Source organism: Lepidothrix coronata, unplaced genomic scaffold (genome assembly GCF_001604755.1).
Source record: "Lepidothrix coronata isolate B3197 unplaced genomic scaffold, Lepidothrix_coronata-1.0 Scaffold4, whole genome shotgun sequence".
Classification (NCBI taxonomy): domain Eukaryota; kingdom Metazoa; phylum Chordata; class Aves; order Passeriformes; family Pipridae; genus Lepidothrix; species Lepidothrix coronata.
Window position 1 is genome coordinate 11,039,177 of NW_016690184.1, and position 19,155 is coordinate 11,058,331.

A 19,155-nucleotide genomic window follows, 5' to 3' on the forward strand; every position below is an offset into this window, starting at 1 on the left:
CAGCAGGACAGACAGTGTTATTTATAGGTGGGCTGCGCCATCCATGGCTGGGGCGCTCGATGACTCTCACACGGAGGGCATTGCAATCTGGTCATTCAGCTTTCACAGCACCTTAAGCAGTTTAAGGTTAATATTTGTGCTGAGGTCCAAGGGAACAGTTTACCGAGTCCTGCTCTGTCCTGCTGGCTGAGGGGCCAGGGGATGGTAGGGATGGACCTACACCAGGACACTGATATGTGCCATCTCATCGCTGGGAGGTGCCTCAGTCAATGAAACAGGGTTTGAGATATCCTTTAACAGTCCCTGTTACAGGGATGAGGTGTTTATTTTGCCCAGTCAGGGTGTGGGTTGGACCTTACTCTTAGATGCTTGGCTCTTCCCATGCTGTGTAGGGAAGATATTGGCACCAAAGCCTTGGACAGGAGGCACCTGAGCCTGCCATTTGCGGGACTTGCATCCTTTCACTTATCTGGACTTCCACTTCAGGGACCAGAATAGAATATGGGACAAAGCTCAGGCATGGCTGAAGCTGTCTCAGTCCTACTCCAGCACATGGGTTTGGGCTCCTCAAGGGAGACGTGCTCTTGCAGCAGTGAGGCGTGCTTCCTGCTTTCCAAATAAACAAATGTGTTTGTTTTGAAATTAAATGAGATGCCATTTGTAGAAGATGTCGATACAGGGCTTTGCAAATGTGGGTAAAGCCTTCGAGCCTGTGCAATAGATTTTTTAGGTGAGAAGCATGGGTCATCTACCACCACCATCTGCGGCTCCTAGAACGCTTCCATCAGCGCTGCCTGTGTACAATCCTAAACATCCACTGGTCAGATTATGTGACTAATACGTCTGTTCTAGAACAAGCAGCAGTCACAAGTATTGAGGCCATGTTGCTGAGAACACAGCTGCATTGGACAGGACATGTCTCCAGGATGAAGGACCACCGCCTCCCTAAGATCCTGCTTTATGGTGAACTTTCCACCAGCTGCCGCATGAGAGAAGCACCGAAGAAAAGATACAAGGACTCCCTGAAACAACATCTCAGCCTCGGCCATATTGATCAACATAACTGGTCTACTCTGGCCTCCAATCAGGAGGTCTGGAGACACACCATCTATAACGCTGCTGATGCCTTTGAGAACGCACGCAGGATCACTCTTGAGGAGAAAAGACAATGCAGAAAGAATCGTGCCCTGCAGAATATACCATCTAAGGAGTCTTTCTGCTGTGCCTTTTGCAACCGGACATGCCTGTCTCATATTGGCCTTTTTAACCACCAGCGTACTTGTGACAAACATGGGTAGAGCCCTTCCCAAATCTTCGTTCGGGAAGCCTAGCCATGAATGAAATGAGATGCCATTAAAAGTAGCTGTAATATCAACACACTCTAAAAAGCTGAATGGCCTTTGACCTCACTGCAATTACTGTGATGAGATTGGGCTAATGACAGGAACAACCTTGTTTTAAACTGACCCAGTGAGAAGATCCTTAATTACAAACTAAATCCAGTACAAGCCATTCCTGCCTCCAGTTTAATCTTCTCCACAGTAATTTCTTAGACTGTAAAGAAGTAGCAACCAACCATTCATTGTTCAAACTCCATTCTCTGCAATGGCAGTTGCCATCTTGTTTTAGTCTGTTTTATAATATCTTCTGTAGTTTTGCTGGTGCAGCAATACCAGTTGGCAGTGATAGGTTGGTGGATTACTTTCCACTTTGTGACAGTCAGATAAAATGACTTTTGCACTGTCCACGTTACCCATTGCTGCAGTAGCAGTAGCTGCGCCAGTCATCAGTGCCATGCATTTTCAGGAAAGCTTGCTGTTGAGCAAATTTCCATATAGTCATAGTTACTGGTAACTATTTGACACTTGCACTTGTGAGATGGTATAATTTGGACATTTTCCATAACATTTTGATTGTCTTTGAATTTGGAACAAATACAAAAATTCAGAGCACTTGCAGTGCTGTCAGTTTTCCAACACTTTGTGCTTTTCTGAAAGTCCCACTTCTTGGAAGCATTACTGTCTTTGTTCAAAATCTCTTAAAATACGTTTCCAGTCACAAGAATGAATGTAAAAGTATGTAGCCTCTAGAGAAAAAAACATAGATAGCAATTTTTAAAAAAGGACCTTCAACACAATTTTTTAAAATCAACTTCATGACTATAAGCCAATTTAATGATTTAGGGATTATTGAAAGGTTGTAGTTGGTAATACTCATTTTTTCTATACAGATTAATAACTAGTTTGGTATCATTAGCACAAAAGAACCCCACGAAGAGCAAGTTTTAAGTCAGCTGCTAATTACCTTTGAGAACAAATTATTCAAATTAACCAGTTTTCTAAAGACTTGTAGACTGTAGAACAGAAAACACAGAAATTCCTCTAGTTTTAGTATTTAATATAATATGCTATTATCTGATACAGATTTGTAGCAGAGAAATTTTGTTCTGTTTAGGACTAGCTTCCTGCGGGCCTTTTTCCCCCAGGATACATGGCGTATCTCTGTCTTGCGTGTGTTTGTGGTGACCATTATCTAGATAGGTAGAAGTGGATTGGATTCCCTCTCTGTTTATTCATCCCGAAAAAGGCTGTGTGTAGCTTTGAAGCCTGTCTTTGCTTGTGGACTCAGGCTGTGCTTCAGCATTGTGGGTTCAAAGTGATTTCAAAGAAAAGCCAAGACCAGTTGTTGTGGCAGTAGTGGAGCTACTGGAGCTCATTTTCCCATCAATCGGTGTCTTACATCCCTACACACTGCTGCATAAATCCTCCTCTTTCCCCTCGTTTATCAGGGTCTCACCAACATGCACATAAAAATATATAGATAACCCCCATTGGGCAGGGCCAGTGGTTTGCATCTCCCTAATCTTCAGTTTCTGGAAGGCTTGTAGAAAATTAATCTTGGGTTCTCTAATTCAGCAAATGAGTTCAATAGTTGTTAGACGGGAGATAGATGGGCAGTCAGACAAGATGACCACATCAGCATCATTTCTTTCGGAACCTTGGCCATAAAGGAAATAAACTGATGTAAGAAACTTGCCTGTTGCTGCTACGTGGCAGGTCAATGAGAAATGAAAGTTGTTTGGACCTCAAGATTGCTCAACTGCTTGAGTGAATCAAGTCTTGCTGTTGTGGTCCTCATCATAAAGTTGCCTCCACTCGTAGCACTAATTGGTAAATTCATCAGAGGTACTGAAGAGACTGATCTCATCTTGTGCTCCTTATCCTAAGCAGGGCTGATGGAGCAATCAGAGTCAAAACAGGAGAGCCTCATCCAGTTAGTGTAAGTACTGGAGGATCATTATGATGAATTGCGACAGCCTGTAATTCCCTGTAGTTCCCTACAGATACTGTTGATTATTAGTGTCGTAGTTTGAGACCCCTAAAATCCAATTCCCGAATCCAAGCCCCCCTCCCACATCTCACCCAGTGTGAGATGGGTTTTCCAGACACAACACAAGACTCAATATGGGGGGAAGGGAATTATATTACAATGACTACACAAATAAATATTATAATACAGTATATACATAATCTTAACTATCTCTCCTATGATAAATCAGTATTTACAATGGATCAATCTCTTCTCCCTCCAATAAAAGTCCAGAAGGGAAAAGGAAAGATCCTTTCCACTCTCAGGGCAGCAATGTCTCTCTTCTTTCATGCTGCAGCTGTAGCTGGATTGTTGTAGCTGGATCTCTTTCCAATACACACAAGGGAGTCTCCTCTCACCCCTCTCGGCCTTTCGACTCCAAGCGAAGGTCTCACCCATGGATTGCCAGCAGGGACAAAACTCGCTTCACCACGGGCATATCACAAAGTGCAGGGGCATCTTCGTGAAAGTCCCTTCCTCAGGGGATTTACCGCTCAGTCAGAACGTCTCGGGCAGCTTTCAGTTGAAAGTCTTTGCCTCAAGAGTTCTACCAGAGCTCCTGTGCTCTGTCTCAAAACTGCCAGCTTGGCAGCAGCGGGGGGGAACAAGGCCACTTCCCCCGCATTCCGTCTGGCCGTCCCGGTCCAGCTCTGGGACGTCTCTGAGCTCTTAGCTCCTCTCTCCGGTACTGCTGCATTCCAAGACTCCCTTCAAGTAGGAGTCCACCACCCCTCCTCTCTAGAGGTCTCAGAGGGGTTTTGGGGAATTCAATTCAGTTCTTACCCCAAACTCTCTCTCTGTAGAGCTTAGTCCTCTCTCTCTCTCTCTCTCCATTAGAGATCTCTGTGTCTTCCTGCTTGGCTACAGGCCGTTTTTGCTGCATCTTATCTCTTGGCTTTCAGCCATAGTCTCTCCGTTCACTGCTGTCTCTGCTGCCGTTCCTGCTGCTGCTCACAGTGAAGAAACTTCCCCCAGCTCTTAGCTACAGATACCTGGCCCAGTCTAACACTGTTCTAAGTTCCTGCAGCCCCCCAGCCAGGGCTGGGGGGGGCCTAACCCCCAACAGGGCTCCGGACCCCTCTCCTCATGGTCTCGGAATATGGCCACTTCTCCTCTCCAACTACTACCTCATCATCCTTCTTTTCTGATCTGGTTGTGATATGTTTAAATTTTGCATAAGTGCTGATTGGATTAACCCCAAGGGACACCACCCCCTCAGGGGTTACCATTTTTTTAACTCCAGGGGGAAAACTTTTTTCCCCCACCACATGTCGTGCCAGACGTGTTTGATTCACTGCCTTCTGATACCATCAGTTTTAGAATGTTTCAGCGCTGTGTATGGGATTGTGATGACCTGCAAAATTCTGTGAACAGTTTGTTTGATACTTTCAATTACTTCATTGATCTTGGAAACTTTATTGGTAGTTGTTTACAGGGACTGTTTTCAAGGCAGCTTGGATTTAAATAGTATGTGTGTTGAAGATGCAGCCCCTGTGTGTGTTGCCTGCATTTGCAGTGAGTCAAAATAAGATGGGAACGGTACCAATCACAAATTTGCTTCTTTTTGCAGGGTGATCAGACGGCATTGCACCGAGCTGCTGTGGTAGGGAACACCGATATCATAGCAACTCTGATTCAAGAAGGCTGTGCTTTGGACAGACAAGACAAGGTAACAGGCAAAAGCAAAGCCCTGTGGGATGGCACCCTTGCCAGTCAGTAATATTAAGGTCTCAGAGAGAAAGTTATAGTTTATACTTCTGAGTAAGTATCTGATGCTTTGATAGTAATTGCAACAGTTACATTTGAAAATAAAAAAGCTGTACCATTTCTTTAATATAAGTTGCTGATATAGTTATGCTTTTGTATTAGGCTGATAGTTTTTGGTTTAAGAGTCTGTTCTCAGCTCATTAAGGGAAGAAATAAAGTAATGTCCAACCATACTACATCCTGCTCAAAACACTGCAGTTTCCCATGATTATCTCAGCAACTTGAGAATCCCAGGCTTTAAGTTTAGTTTGAGAGCAAATATAACTAATTTCAAGTTCCAGACAAAAGAAATAACCCTATTTTTGCCATCTACTAAAAATAAAATAAAAAATAAGCTAGTAGGAAAGGAAAATATTTTTTAAGAGAGCAGGTTATGCAGCACATAACCTTCTCCTCTTTGTGTGTGTGCTCCTCAGGATGGGAACACTGCTCTTCATGAAGCTTGTTGGCATGGATTCAGTCAGTCTGCCAAAGTGCTTGTTAAAGCAGGAGCCAATGTTCTTGCCAAGAACAAGGTGAGACCCATGCAGGAGGAGCTTTCAGTTCTGGTGGCCGATTCTCAGAATTGGATATTTCTGGTCATGGCATTTCTCAGCAGGTGGGGGGACCAGCTCCTAGTGGGATTTTTTGATATTTTTTTTCTTTTTTTTGCATTTGTCACGCCTGGATGGTTCATCCACAGGCATTAGGAAATTCATATTTTGACAGCTGATGCTGGATAAACTCAATAGCACATTGAATGATACATTAATTACAGCTGAGGAACACTGCCATTCCTGTGGAAATCTCCATGGTGCTCTAATTTATACCAAGGAGATTAACTGTGATTGGTATGATTTAAAATGGAAATGAATTGTACTAATAGGAAAATGGTATTGAAAATGTGGTTTTTTTCCAGGAATTCAACAGCCAAAGGAATGTAAGCCATGGGGTGGGGGTGGGGGAGGAAGTGTATCTTTTGTTAGTAAGTTCTTCCTAATATATTAGCATAGTCTCTTCCCCAAATCTTGTAATGAACCTGGATTATGTTTCTTTAGTTATTTATAATACCTTGTGAGCCGTTTAGAGGAAGGAATAACAAAGCATGGGGTTTTAGTTCCACTCTGGTTGTTATAACTGTGGGACACTTCAATTCACTAATTCAAAAGGTAATGGAATAGTCTAGGAAATAGTGGTAGCAGTCTCTGGTGTGAGAAGAGTCAGAGTTTGGATCCCTCTGCAGATGGGTCGGTCAGATCACACAGTTGGCACTGTGCCCTTCCTTAGAGGTAAGAGGACTTTGGGATGGCTTTGTGGGATCTCTGAGCTTTTTTTGGTAAATGTGTCTCTGAAACAACAACTGAAGGGGACTGGGGAAGAGCCAAGACAGCTGTCCAAAGTCTAAGATTTAGAGTAAAAAGGCATGTTGTCTGGGCATAGTGTTTCTGTATATGCACTTACATGCAGTATATAACCATGTGTTTGCACAATTATGGTGTACAATTGTTACTTTGGTCTGTAATTACATAATCTTTGATATTATTTTATGTGTATTCCTTCTTTTATATTATTTCAACTACTATTTTTTATTTTCTTTCTATTTTTGCTGTAATATCCACCTAGATTTGTATCAAAGGTACTTCAGAAAACTTCCCATGCTTGACTATAAAGACTATAAAATCTTGTGAACCATTATGCTTCTACCCCTGGATACACTTGTCTATGTATGTACATACACTTCTGTACAAAGGTGTGGGCTTAAGATGCAAGTCTGGTTATCCTGCATGCTTGGATGCCTCAGGGAATTAGAAGATTTAGCTTACAAGCCAGCCTCTATCAGCTGGAGACAACCTCTCTGGGAAAGTATGTGCACAGAATAGCTCAGCAGGGTTGATGGCTGAAATATGACTGGCAAACTTTAATATTGTGTGAACAGCTCCTGTGCTGGCCTTTGATGTCTTACCCTCACAATCCTCTCCCTTAGCATTTCACTCTTTGGGTGGTTTTTAATGGACAAGATCTGTTCTTAGGAGCTGCTGAAAAATGTGGGAATTATGCATGCTTCCACGTGTTTTTACCCCTTCTAACTTCAAGAAAAATGAAGAGCTTAAGTCTATTTAATCCCCAAATGGTTCCTCTGGTCTCTCCGCTTTTTGTGTTACTGATGACAAGGCATAAGCATTCTGACAGCTTTTCTGGCAGCCAGGGCTGATGCCATGTGCCAGAGTATCCCATGGGCTCTTGTCTTACATCTGGGAATTGTGTGATCTTGGCTGGATGGGACAGATACGGGCTGCTAGATTTGTCTAATCCTGTGAAGCAGCAGAAGACAGGAGGGATTTGACTCCGTATTTTCCGTAACTCATGGTTAATATCACCTGGGTAGCTGTATTCCTTCTGTGCAGCAATGACCCTGGACGTGCAGTTTATTTTCAGTCAAGTTGGCTTAATAAAAACTCTTCTGCTGTGATAGATCATCCAGTGAGATAAGTTATAGCCTTCTTTTTAGATCCTCTATCACTCTGTACATTTCAGTGGAGATTCCCAGATTGCTACAACTCGGACCCCCTCTCCCTCTCCAGAAGCTGGTGAGAGATTTGTTGCTCCATGGGAGACAAGCCAGATGAGCTGCTCTGTGATCCCTGACCCTTAGCACCAGCACCATGACTTCTCCCAGCACTGAGGTTCTCACTTATCACATGCTGCACAGGACCTCTGGCCTTCCCACTGGGGTCTCCCTGCCAAACAGCAAATGGTAAAGGCATTGGAGATATTCACATATAAACCCAGGAGGGAAAAAATTCACACTTAAATACAATTTAGCTGAGAACGAAAATGTTCATGTTTGCTGCAGCTTGGAGACTACATTCAGGTCTGAAATAGTCTGAAACATGGGAGTGAAGACCTAAGACCACATCAAGAGTTGGCCTTTTGTAATTCAAACCCTGCAGCTTTGATCTGTGTTTTGAAAGCATGGAGGACAAATTAAAGGACATAATCAAGGTGAACGGGCAGCCTCATAAGCCTGGGAAACCTTTTTACCTGAGGTGATTTAATTTCTAGCTCTCAAGAGCCAAAAAACTACAGACATTTTCAGGCCAACAAAAGCCAAATGCTGTCAGAAAAACTTGTCAGACCAATAAAATCTTTCATAGTGTTAGAAAGACAAAACACAAGCAAATGCTTCTTTGATTTCTGTCCATAAAAACTGCATGTTGGCTTCTTTCAAGAACAACAGCATGTGATTCTCTGGAGTTTGGGTGGCTTTTTTTCCCCCTTCTCATCTTTGCTGGAGATTTATGTGCTTTCTGAGGCTTCTTCTTATAGGGCAGGATGAGACCCTATGAGACCTATGCCCTATGAGACCACCCACAACTCCAGCCAGACTCAGGTTTCTGTTACAATCATAAGGAGAGAGGAGTCGTTGTGACCCTTTCTGCCCAATCCTCTGCAGCAGTTGCAGCTGGGCTCACTCAAGATCAGAGGTGCCATGCCATGGCAGTGTGTTTCTTTGTGTGTGTGCATGGGGGAAACCCCAAACACAAGAATTAGAGTTCTTTAAATGAAATACTTGATATTAATAAATGAGACAGTTTCCAGAGTCTTTGCTTCCTGCAAACAGACTTGACCAATGCAGATATCATTAGACTGTCCAATTTCTGCCTTTACTATATCCCAGGTAAGTTCTTGCCAGGATGAAGAGGGGATTTCAGTCTCCAGGTTCATTCAGCTCATGTGTTTGGGAAACTAACAGTGATAGTTTCCCACCGCTGGGTAGATCTTCATGTGGGAAGACCTGTGAGGTTTTATTTTTAATGCTTATGTCCAATTTCTAAATGGCTTTTATATTTTCTTGCATTTCTCTAAGGCAGGTAATACACCTCTTCACCTGGCTTGCCAGAATAGCCATTCCCAGAGTACTCGTGTTTTGTTACTTGGAGGATCTCGAGCAGACCTCAAAAATAATGTGAGTTTTGAAAACAGCATTTTCATTTTTGTGTGATTTTGTTTTAGCTGTATTGCTTTAACTTGTAGAAATACTCAGAAAGGCTTTAAGCTGTGATTTTTATTATAAATGATATTGAAAAAAACCACTAGTCAACCATTGTGCACATCATGTACAGGAATGCTTTTGGTAGGACTGAGTGATGCACTACTTCTGCCCATCTCTTGAGCAGGGATGGAAGGAGCCAAAAGGGTTTTAGCTGTTGCACAGACTGAGGCAGCTGGTCTTTCCTGCCTTTTGGGGTCCTGATGGCCTGACCCATACAGTGTTGTGCAATTCTGCAAAAGGGCTCCTCTCTCAAAAAGATGGAAAACCTAAAGGGGTTTTATGCCAGAGTGGTGAAAATCTTCAGACCTGCAGATCATATATACTGTGTGTCAGTCTGTCAAAGGAGGTAGATTCAAGGTGGCTTCAGTAGCAGACAGCTTTCCTCTATTTTATAATGATTCTGGCATGACAAAGGAAAAAAAACAATCTACAAAGGAAGCCAGATGTTTTTGTCTCTGCTTGATAACAAAGTGGGCAGAGACACACAGAAGTGGAAACTGTGTGTGGCTCAGCCTAGTCTCAGCTGCACAAGTGCCACTCCTCATGGGATTGCTGCTCTGGCCCCCCATTCCTCATGTTTTCTACATTAGGTACAACCCCCTGATTGAGATTCCATATCACATTGGTTTTGTGGTTCAGAAAGAGAGATTTAATGGAAAAACGTAACTCAGGTTTTGTAGTGCAGTAAACCAGCATTTTATAATTCTGGTATTTCCCATCAGTGGTTAATGAATTCATGCCCCCACTTTGCCTGACCCCACCTCTTGTTAAACTTTCCCACCCGTGATAGCACATTTTGTACTAGAGAGAAGACAGCATAGCTATTCGGTGGAGGTGTGTGGTATTTATGGCTCTCTCTGGTTTAATAGGATTATTTCATCCCCAAACAGCATGACAAATGCAGGCTTTCTCACTGTGGTTACATGCTCAGAGCTTTGTTTCTGTTTGCAGGCAGGAGATACCTGTCTGCATGTGGCTGCTCGTTATAATCACTTGCCCATCATTAGGGTGCTGCTCAGTGCTTTCTGTTCTGTCCATGAAAAGAACCAGGTCAGTGCATGAACCTCATTGTGACTCTGTGCCCTTTGCATATGGCCAGTTGTTGGAAAGAGGGATTCCAACCCAAGTAATCCCACTTCACTCTGTGTTCCACTGTACCACCAAATGCCTAAGCTTTTAAGAATAGCCTTTAAGTAATGGCATATCAATGGTTTATTATTTTGCCATCACATTTGCATCATTTCTTTAACATATTGCTTATTTATGAGGTGATTTAATGATCTTATGGCCATTACAGAGACATCATGAAGCAGAACTCACGGACATTTAGATGCTACCGAAGTGTGAATTCCTCTGAAATACTTTTCTTTGCTGCATTTTGCAGTAGGGGGAATTAAAAGGACATAAAAGTGAAGAAAAAGTATACTCTAAATTCAAAGTAATGATCAGTCCAGCCTAGGATTAATCATCCGTAGTTGTTTTATAGAGAAGTAATTGATTCCTGTACCTATAACATACCCTAATTGGGTGGTAGAAGGGAATAAATTTAATACATTAAAATATGTTAAATCTGCTAAATAAACAGATTATGTGGTGCTTAACCACATTTTCCCATGTTCCTGGGAAATTTTCCGTGTGTAGTTGAAGATCATAAAGATATTTTCTGATCTGTACATTTAATCTTCTTTCTTCGCTATGAGATAATACAGCAAACAAAATGGGTTTCAGCATGTTAAATTTATTATGTGATTTTATTTGGAAATTAGTTTTTTAACTTGCAAAATGAGTTACTGAATATTAGGATCAACTGCTGTGAACCTGGCCCAGAGAGGATATCCCTTTCCTTCATTCACGAGCACTACATGAAGTTGTTCCGTATTTGCACATACAATGATTTGATATAGGAATATGCCTTGTCTAAGTTAGCAACAAGCAATAGATAACCCCTAGTCCCACGGAGATTGAAATTTGTGAAGACAAAATGCAAGGCAAGGGGGACAGGAGGGCATTATATGCACGTGTAGTGTCTCCCTTGAACAGCTGCTGGCTCTGTTACTGGTGCTTAAATCTGATCATGGCTGTCTTCACCTCACTGCACCAGGACAAGGGCAGGGCACTGTGTCAGTGCTGGACCTGGATTGCATCCTGGCATTGGTCCAAAATCTGTTTTTCCTGAGGAATCTTGTGAAGAGAATGCCAACCATCTTGCTGCTGGTACTTATCTGATTATTTCTGAGTAATGTGATACACTGCCACCTGCGCACCAAAGAATCAAAACTAGGAGAAGGAAAAAAAAGAGAAGGTTGTGGTGGGAAAACTGGTTCTGCCCTCAGATATTGTATCCCTTTGCTGGAGACAGAGTTGGGCTGTCTCCAGGCTGCATCATGTATCACTTGGTTTAATTAGATCACCAGCACCCCAGCTGCATTTCTCAAACCTAGGCTGAAGTAGCTCCTTGCCCCTCCTGTCACCTTCCTCCCAATTCAGCATTTTTTTTTTAAATTTTTATTGACCGGGCCTTATTTAAGCTTAGTTGTCACATCAGTAAGTGTAGGTCTTTTCACCTCTGAGCATCTTTTACGAAGGTGTGAATTCTGTAGTGAGACCCAAGGACTTGTCTCACAAGTTTGTTTCCTGCTTTCTGCCTTGCAGGCAGGGGATACGGCGCTCCATGTAGCTGCTGCTCTAAATCACAAGAAGGTGGTGAAGCTGTTGCTGGAGGCAGGGGCTGATGCATCCGTTGTCAACAATGTAAGCAGGACATGGAGTTTCTTTGGTATTTTATATTAATGTAGAGTCCCTTCAACATTCTTCATAGGCTTGGTAAAAAATACTTGGTTGATATGTGTTGATTTATATCTGGGTAAATTAAAGCAGTTAGTCGCTTTACTCTTGTGCACAATGTATTGAACTTGGTTGGAGAAATTCCACATTTCCAGTAGCTTGTGTTTTAAAGGAAATGCTGTTTTCTTTTTCCTCTCAGGCAGGTCAGACCCCTCTAGAGGTTGCTAGACAGCACAATAACCCCGAGGTTGCACTCCTCCTCACTAAAGCATCACAGGTATGTTACCCATCTCCTCCCAGCACACACATACACATGGAGCTGAGGCCAGTTAACCTGGGGAGGCCGCATCCCCTGGTCCTTATCTTGTGCTGTGAAAGGCGCCTACATTTCTGCTGGCATCGTGGGCTGGCCTCAGGTCTATTGATGCAGAGCCTTTCAGCCCCCAAGGCCAGCAAGGTGTGCAGATTAAGCCTCAGCATTAAGTGCTGTCAGAGGTCCCACTATCCTGACTGGCAGAGCATGGAGCAGTCAGAGACACTTGTTCCCTGCATTGGCCTAGGGGTTAGAAAGTTGCCCTGTACCCAAAAGCTCCTGAGTTGTGTCACTCTGCTGCCTGCATCAGGCATGTCCCATCCCCAAGATGAAAGATGCTTTGAAATGGGGACAAAATGTCCTGTTTATACTTCACAGCTGTGCGTGAAATGCTGCAAAGCTCTTCAGGTGGGAAGGGAGGTGGGAGGGTATGAGAACAGGCACTATCCTTCCCTCCTCCTCCTCCTTGTCATCTCTGCATGAAAAGGGCTGGGCTTGGCTTGGCAAACAGCCCAAGGACACAGGAGGGCAGAGGAAGAGTTGCTTATCCTTTTAGGGGACAGCAAAGTGCCCCAGTAGGCTGAGCTCAGTGGTGTGTTTTCACAGGCATAAGCACCACATTGCTTGGCCCACCAGTGTCCGTCTGGCAGTGCACTCTCTTTTATCCTTTGCCCTTTGTACAGATGTGGAAAAAGTCTGATCTATTACTTGTCTTTTGTGGTAGGAAAGAGCATGACATCACTGAGTAACAGTGTGGTCTGCCTTCAGGTATTGCGTTTTAACCGTGGGAGAAGCCTGAGGAAGAAGAGAGAGAGACTGAAGGAGGAAAGGCGAGCTCAGTCAGTGCCACGGGATGAAGTGGCACCGAGCAAGGTACAGCCTGGCATTACCAGCTGGATCTGCTGTGAGGAGGGAGTGTTACTAAAAACCCATGAGGACTCAGTCTTTTTGGAGCCATCACTTGTGCATGGCCATGGCAGCTGCCTGAGGCAGTCTGTCATGCTTTGCTGCTAAAGAGCTTCCCATGTGCAGAGCAGCTTAAAACTGGGCAATTGACAAAGAGGCTCCTTTTCCCCATCTCTGCAACTGCTCTGAACTCCCCGTCTTTGCTTCAAGCAGGGCAGCATCTCAGCTGCTGACACACCGAGCAGCGACCAGCCCCGGGAGAGGAAGAACAATCTGAAGGATGAACCCCGGTCAACCTCACCAGATCCCAAAGGGAAGAAGAGCAAAAAGAAAAAGCCAAAGGAAAAGGTATCAGTAGATTTAAAACAGCAAAGAGAGGGAAGAGAGAGTTGTTGAGCAGTAGGTGGGTGTCCCTTTGGTGTGTTGGTCAGTCGGGGCAGCAGCCCTGCCGTGCTCATGGGGCAGAGATAGTCTTCAGATAAAACCAATTTTTGCTGTAATTGTCAGAGTGGATTTGTCCCATTTCCACCTGGAATAGTTTACCAAGGGGCTCATAAATAGAGAAAACATCTGTATTTTATGCAGGTTTCAGCACTCTCGGACCCCATCTCCCCATCTGATCAGCAGACACTCCCTCAGCCCCAGCAAAACGTGCCTAAGCGCAGAAGCAAACATCACTGCTCCTCCCCACCCCCTCCCCATGAGGTCCGAGCCTACCAGCTCTACACACTGTACCGAGGAAAGGACGGGAAGGTGATGCAGGTGAGCTGGCACTGCAGGTGAGGGAGATGCTGGGAGCAGCACGTGGAGTTGGGGCACAGTTAGGTACCGGATAGAAAATATGCTCAATTAACTGCACTCTCAGGGGCATGAAATCATGACTGGATTCGTTTCCCTTGTTTGGGTTCCAGCTGCGTTTTGGCCTGAAGTCTGGCAAACAATAAGCTGGTTTTGTGCCTGTTAAAGAAGACATAAGTAGTTTTTATCTAAAAAGTATTTCCTTTTTGGAGATAAGGTGTGAACAGTGATGGGAAATGACACAAGAACTTTTATGATATACTTTGAAACATTAAGATTTCTGACAGGAAATGCAAAGAACTTTTCCAAGGAAAAGCATCATGTGAGCACTGAAAGCTTACTCCCTAAACCAAGAGCTTGAGTAAGCTCAGCAGATTTTGTTTCAATTCTTTCTGTGTACTACAACATGTCTTTGGGTATTCTGTGTTTCCTGGAGGCAGAATCTGTACAGAAACTGATTCACAAATAAACCTGAAGCTATCAACTCATATGCATTTAGTCCAGTTTTGAGACTGATATTATTTTAGTCATTTTATTACACAATTAATTACCAGTAGACCTTTACAAGAAAGCGTGAAAACTGTCAGCAAATTACCCTGTAGACACTGTAAACATCCACATTGTTGTTTTCTTAATATTGCCCTCCTGTACCCCTGGGAGGTCTGTCCTTTCATTTCCTTAGTTTGTCACATCCATCCACCAGCTCTCTTTGGTCCCTTGCTGTAGCTGAGAAATTCAGCAGATTCTGAAGATCATTCAAGTCAGGCTACAAAGGTTTTACTTTGGCTGTATTTTCCAATCTCTCTGTGGAATGTTCAAGAAATTTCCAGACAGGGGCACTATTATAGTTTATTATCCTATAGCAGACATCAGGAAGGACCTTTTATATGTTAAAAGCAGTATCTTCCTGCCCCGAGCATGTGATGGTAGGAGGGTAGGCCATTAGGAAGGACTTGGGAAGCAGAAAGAGAGGTGCAGAGAGCAGATAGGATTTCTATACAAATCTCATCTACTCACAAAGATTAGCTTAATAGAGCTAGACTCCCATGTAGTATTTCCTGAAATACATGACACTCCTCTCTTCTTTTTTTTGCTTGTCTGTATTCTTTGATGCCCTCAGGCCCTGAATAGCAAACATAATTTCTTAAGTACGTGTACTTTGAAGCTTTCTTTAGTGCTCAGCAAACCACCCACCTATCCATGCCAAGGGAATAACCCCCAGTTTGTGAAACAGGGCTGCCAAAAGAGAGAGGGAGGCTTCTCTGCAGACAGATTCAGAGCAGACATTTTGGACTACTGGCATACCCCTGAAGGAGCCAATTTCTGCCTTTGGGCTGCAGAGGAGGCCAATGAGGATTAGCTGTCATTAGGTTAAAAAGCAAATGCACACAATCTACACACATCCACAAAATCAGATTTTTTTTTTTTTACAGTAGAATTACAGAATTCAGAATTCCAGCATTGAGACAAGGGTTATAATGATAAGGCCTGTAATATGGTATCCCATCAGACAGCACTCAGTACCACAGCATATACGATCTGAGCTCAGTGCTCCTTGTAGCCCCCGTGAAATCAACACTGCTGTGTGTTAGGATGTGTCCATATAAATCAGATCAATCTTTTATTCTAGTCTGTGCTTTTTCAACTAATAGCCTGTTTGCTGAGCTACTGTAAGATTTTTTTCAGGACTGTGAGTTACATTATATGATACAGAAAAGCCCAGGACTGACTCGGGGAGGCTGAGGTAATATCCCAAGTGCGCTAAGAGGATGGTGGGATGTAGCAACTAAATGTGTTACTACTTTCAGGCACCGATAAATGGATGTCGTTGTGAGCCCCTGATAAATAAACTGGAGAATCAGCTGGAGGCAACAGTGGAAGAGATAAAAGCTGAGTTTGGGACAGTACAAGATAAGATGAATATTAAGCTGGGCCAGATGGAAAGCAAAACTCAACATCAAGTAAGAATATGACCCAGAGCTCTGCTTGCCCATATGACTATTAGAAACATATCTTAAGCTTAATGACTATTTTCATTGTCATGATTCGTTTATTGCTTCTTATGTTGTAAAAAAATACAGTGAAATATAATACTCAAGACCAGAGAATTGTGACATTCCACAGGGATCTAATGTTGCAAACTAGGGTCTTGAGAAAAGACACATTTAATATGTTAAATGGCTTCCAGTGCTTCATTAGACAAGGAATCTTAATGGCTTGAACCATTAAGGGGGAAACAAGGCAGCCCTACAAGTGGTCAGTTCATAATTGTAAAAGTCTGTCTTGCTGACTTACGTATGCACTGAGATTCAAGATCCTTTAAATCATTTTTTATTTAATAGTTATTCAATTGATAATGTTGTGATTGAACCCCTTTGCAAGCTATATCTAATTGTAGTTGGCAGAGTTCCTAGAAACAAAGACTGAAAGACAGACTGTACTTTGACTTACAAGGTTCACAGATGGGAGTTTTGTTTGTTTTTTAATGTGATCATCTCAGCTGAATTGTGGTTTTTTCCACAGCTCCGTGTTTTAGACAAGCTTATGGCTGAGCGGCTGTCTGCAGAGAGAACAGAGTGCCTTCACCGCCTGCAGCAGCACACTGAGCTGGAAAAGAATGAGGGGGAGAAGCGGCAGGTAGGGCTCAAAAGAGCTACTCCCTGTTAGTTCACTCCCTGTTAGCTCAGCTCAAGAATTTCATTCCAGTAGGCAGAGAGAATATCGGAGATTTTTCTCATCTGTTTAAACAGGGAAAAGAGCTTCAAAGACCAAGTTATTCCTATCCACCACCTTAATCTCTAAACCAAATTTATAAAGTTTTTGCATCAGAAATGAGGAATGTGAAATCCAGTCCCACTGTTGTAATTTAATTTGGTGTGCCTCAAGTGTGGGATCCATAACAAAATACTGCTTTTCTAACGTAGTGCTTTACAGAAATTCCTACTGCTAAATTTTCTGCAGTTGTGTTTTTAGCTTTTGTTTCATTAAAGGACATCTGCAGGAACATCTGCAAATGGTAACAAAGGCTAAGATCTATGTCATTCCTTTTACTTCTCATCCATTTGGTTGTGGGCCCTGGGAATCTCTCCCTTCTCTCTCTGATCTCTTTTCCCCCATGTATTAAAAGGCTGCAGTTCTTCCCTCTGATGTTAGTAACAGGGCACCATCTCCAAATTGTGTATTAGTGCCATTAGGCAAATCCTTTTTGTATGCTTGTTTAACCAGCAGTACAAGAATAACTGCTCCCATAGAGATCCAGCTGATCCAGCTCTTGTCCTTCTAGCCTCTACAAAAACTCACCATTAAAACCTGCTCAGAAATTTGTGTTTCTCTACTCACAAGGGTAAATTTAAAATACAGTTCATTTTCTCATTATTAGTATTCTTCCAAGAATTGGGAAATACACTTTGTGCTAGTAAAATGTCATGAGTTTTTGTAAGACTGTTCCAAATCTGCTTTAAAAGACTGGCAGCTCTGATAATCCTTGCATAAATTACTGATTAAGATACTTGGGTCTAACATCCACAAAACACTGTTCTCCAAAGAAAACTACTTACCAAACTAAGGCAGCTTTAGTTTTTATTTCATTATAAGAGACATAAGTATTATATTGGCTGCTGAAAGTCTAGGCTTATACTCCATCTCCTTGTAATCTCCATTTAAGAAATGAGATGCTGGAGTGATACATCAGGTGCACTGAATTAAGCGATATCAGCTGTTCCTGCTCTGTTGGGTCTTATTGAAACTGCTGGAAAAACAGAAATGGCCTTTACTAAACACATTGACTAAATGTGCCTAGAAAGGCTTGACCTAAATTCATGATGTCATATGAACAACAGGGTGAAAGAGCTACTCCTCTTTTAAATTATTTAAATGACTCTGCAGCTGACACTTATTAAGCACCTTTGTAATCTGAAAGCTGTTAGTGATTTATCATTTAGTGTGGGACTCTTCTTAATTACTGAATGAACAGAGAAGCACAGGTTGGTAATGATATAAAGCTGTGTCCCAGAAGTGTCTAATTTAAATTTCACTGTTAAAAAAATGTCAGCTTTGACCACGTGTGATGTTCCTTGCACTTAGTATCATCGACCGTATGATTAAACAAGTCATCCCTGATCAGAGGACTTAGAGTTGCATTTGAAGTCATATCTAAGAGGAGGTAGCTTGGAGGAAGAAGGGTGCCTTTCATTAGATAATGCGCAGTTTTTCACCTTTTCTGATTTGCAGTCCTTTAAATATCTTCAGTGACAGCATGCACATCTGTACAGGGAGTTGAAGCCCAGATACCCAGCTTGCTTCTCTTTGTCCTTGCCACACATCCTCAGCAGCCCAGAAACCGTAGGATCTCATCATGGGATTGTCTAATTTGCAGTCTCTTTCTCATAGATTTCCTTGGTCGATGAGCTGAAGACTTGGTGCTTGTTGAAGATTCAGAATCTGGAGCTCAAGCTTTCTGGAGATTCGAGGTCATCAAGACCAAAATCAACTTTGTCCACTTGTGAGTCTCTCACTGAGACCCTGGATACTGACAACAACCCCCACAGTGCCAAGGACTGTAAAGCCAACCAGCCTGTGCTGCAGTCAGAGGGCTCCCACCAGCATTCCTATACCATGCTTCCAAATAGCCTCTTGGAAGATGGGGGAAGGAGCAGAGTCCAGATGCCAGAACAGAGCTTTGGGAAACACTTTTGCATTAAACAAGATGGTGCATCAGGTACAACCATGCCAGGTATTTAGATGTCATATTCATTCAAGGGCAAGCTAATTAACTGAGGGATGCTTTAACATCTCATATATTAATTCTAGCTGTGTGCTTTCCCCCATCCATATGCCTGATGTTTTGGGATTAGAATATGCTTTCAAGGCACCCAGTGGGAACATTTTAAGACATGGCTGGGTGGAATTCTACTGACTCTTCCTGATACTTCTGGTGTCTTTGAAGCCAAGTCCTTAGGTGCTATGAATAACTCTGTTTTCTGAAATTTCTCCACCTTCTCCAGGTATGCTGCCACCCCACCCTGTTGTCTGTCAGGAAAGTGGGCTTGTGCAGATTAGCCAAAGTCTACTGAAAAAAGTGTATTGTTATTTAGTGCTTTTCAGATGCTTGGAACCTATAAGGGCAGAGATGTGAACCTAAAATACTCATTTCCCATGTTAATATTCAAACTGCAAGTATATAGAT

The 19,155-nt window shown here is 42.8% G+C and overlaps 1 protein-coding gene across 8 annotated transcripts in view; it reads left to right on the forward strand.

Moving 5' to 3' along the window:
* Positions 1 to 19,155, forward strand: part of ANKRD6 (ankyrin repeat domain 6) — a 103,491-nt gene that overhangs the window by 81,195 nt on the left and 3,141 nt on the right. For 6 of the 8 annotated variants that reach the window (XM_017824483.1, XM_017824465.1, XM_017824473.1 and 3 more), the window contains 12 exons: positions 4,940 to 5,038; positions 5,553 to 5,651; positions 8,984 to 9,082; positions 10,121 to 10,219; positions 11,822 to 11,920; positions 12,153 to 12,230; positions 13,035 to 13,139; positions 13,386 to 13,520; positions 13,758 to 13,934; positions 15,779 to 15,931; positions 16,494 to 16,607; positions 18,360 to 18,702. In XM_017824483.1, the coding sequence (XP_017679972.1) occupies positions 4,940 to 5,038; positions 5,553 to 5,651; positions 8,984 to 9,082; positions 10,121 to 10,219; positions 11,822 to 11,920; positions 12,153 to 12,230; positions 13,035 to 13,139; positions 13,386 to 13,520; positions 13,758 to 13,934; positions 15,779 to 15,931; positions 16,494 to 16,607; positions 18,360 to 18,702 (1,600 nt within the window). The remainder of the gene's footprint in view (positions 1 to 4,939; positions 5,039 to 5,552; positions 5,652 to 8,983; positions 9,083 to 10,120; positions 10,220 to 11,821; positions 11,921 to 12,152; positions 12,231 to 13,034; positions 13,140 to 13,385; positions 13,521 to 13,757; positions 13,935 to 15,778; positions 15,932 to 16,493; positions 16,608 to 18,359; positions 18,703 to 19,155) is intronic. The other 2 variants (XM_017824455.1, XM_017824502.1) reach the window with 2 other exon arrangements.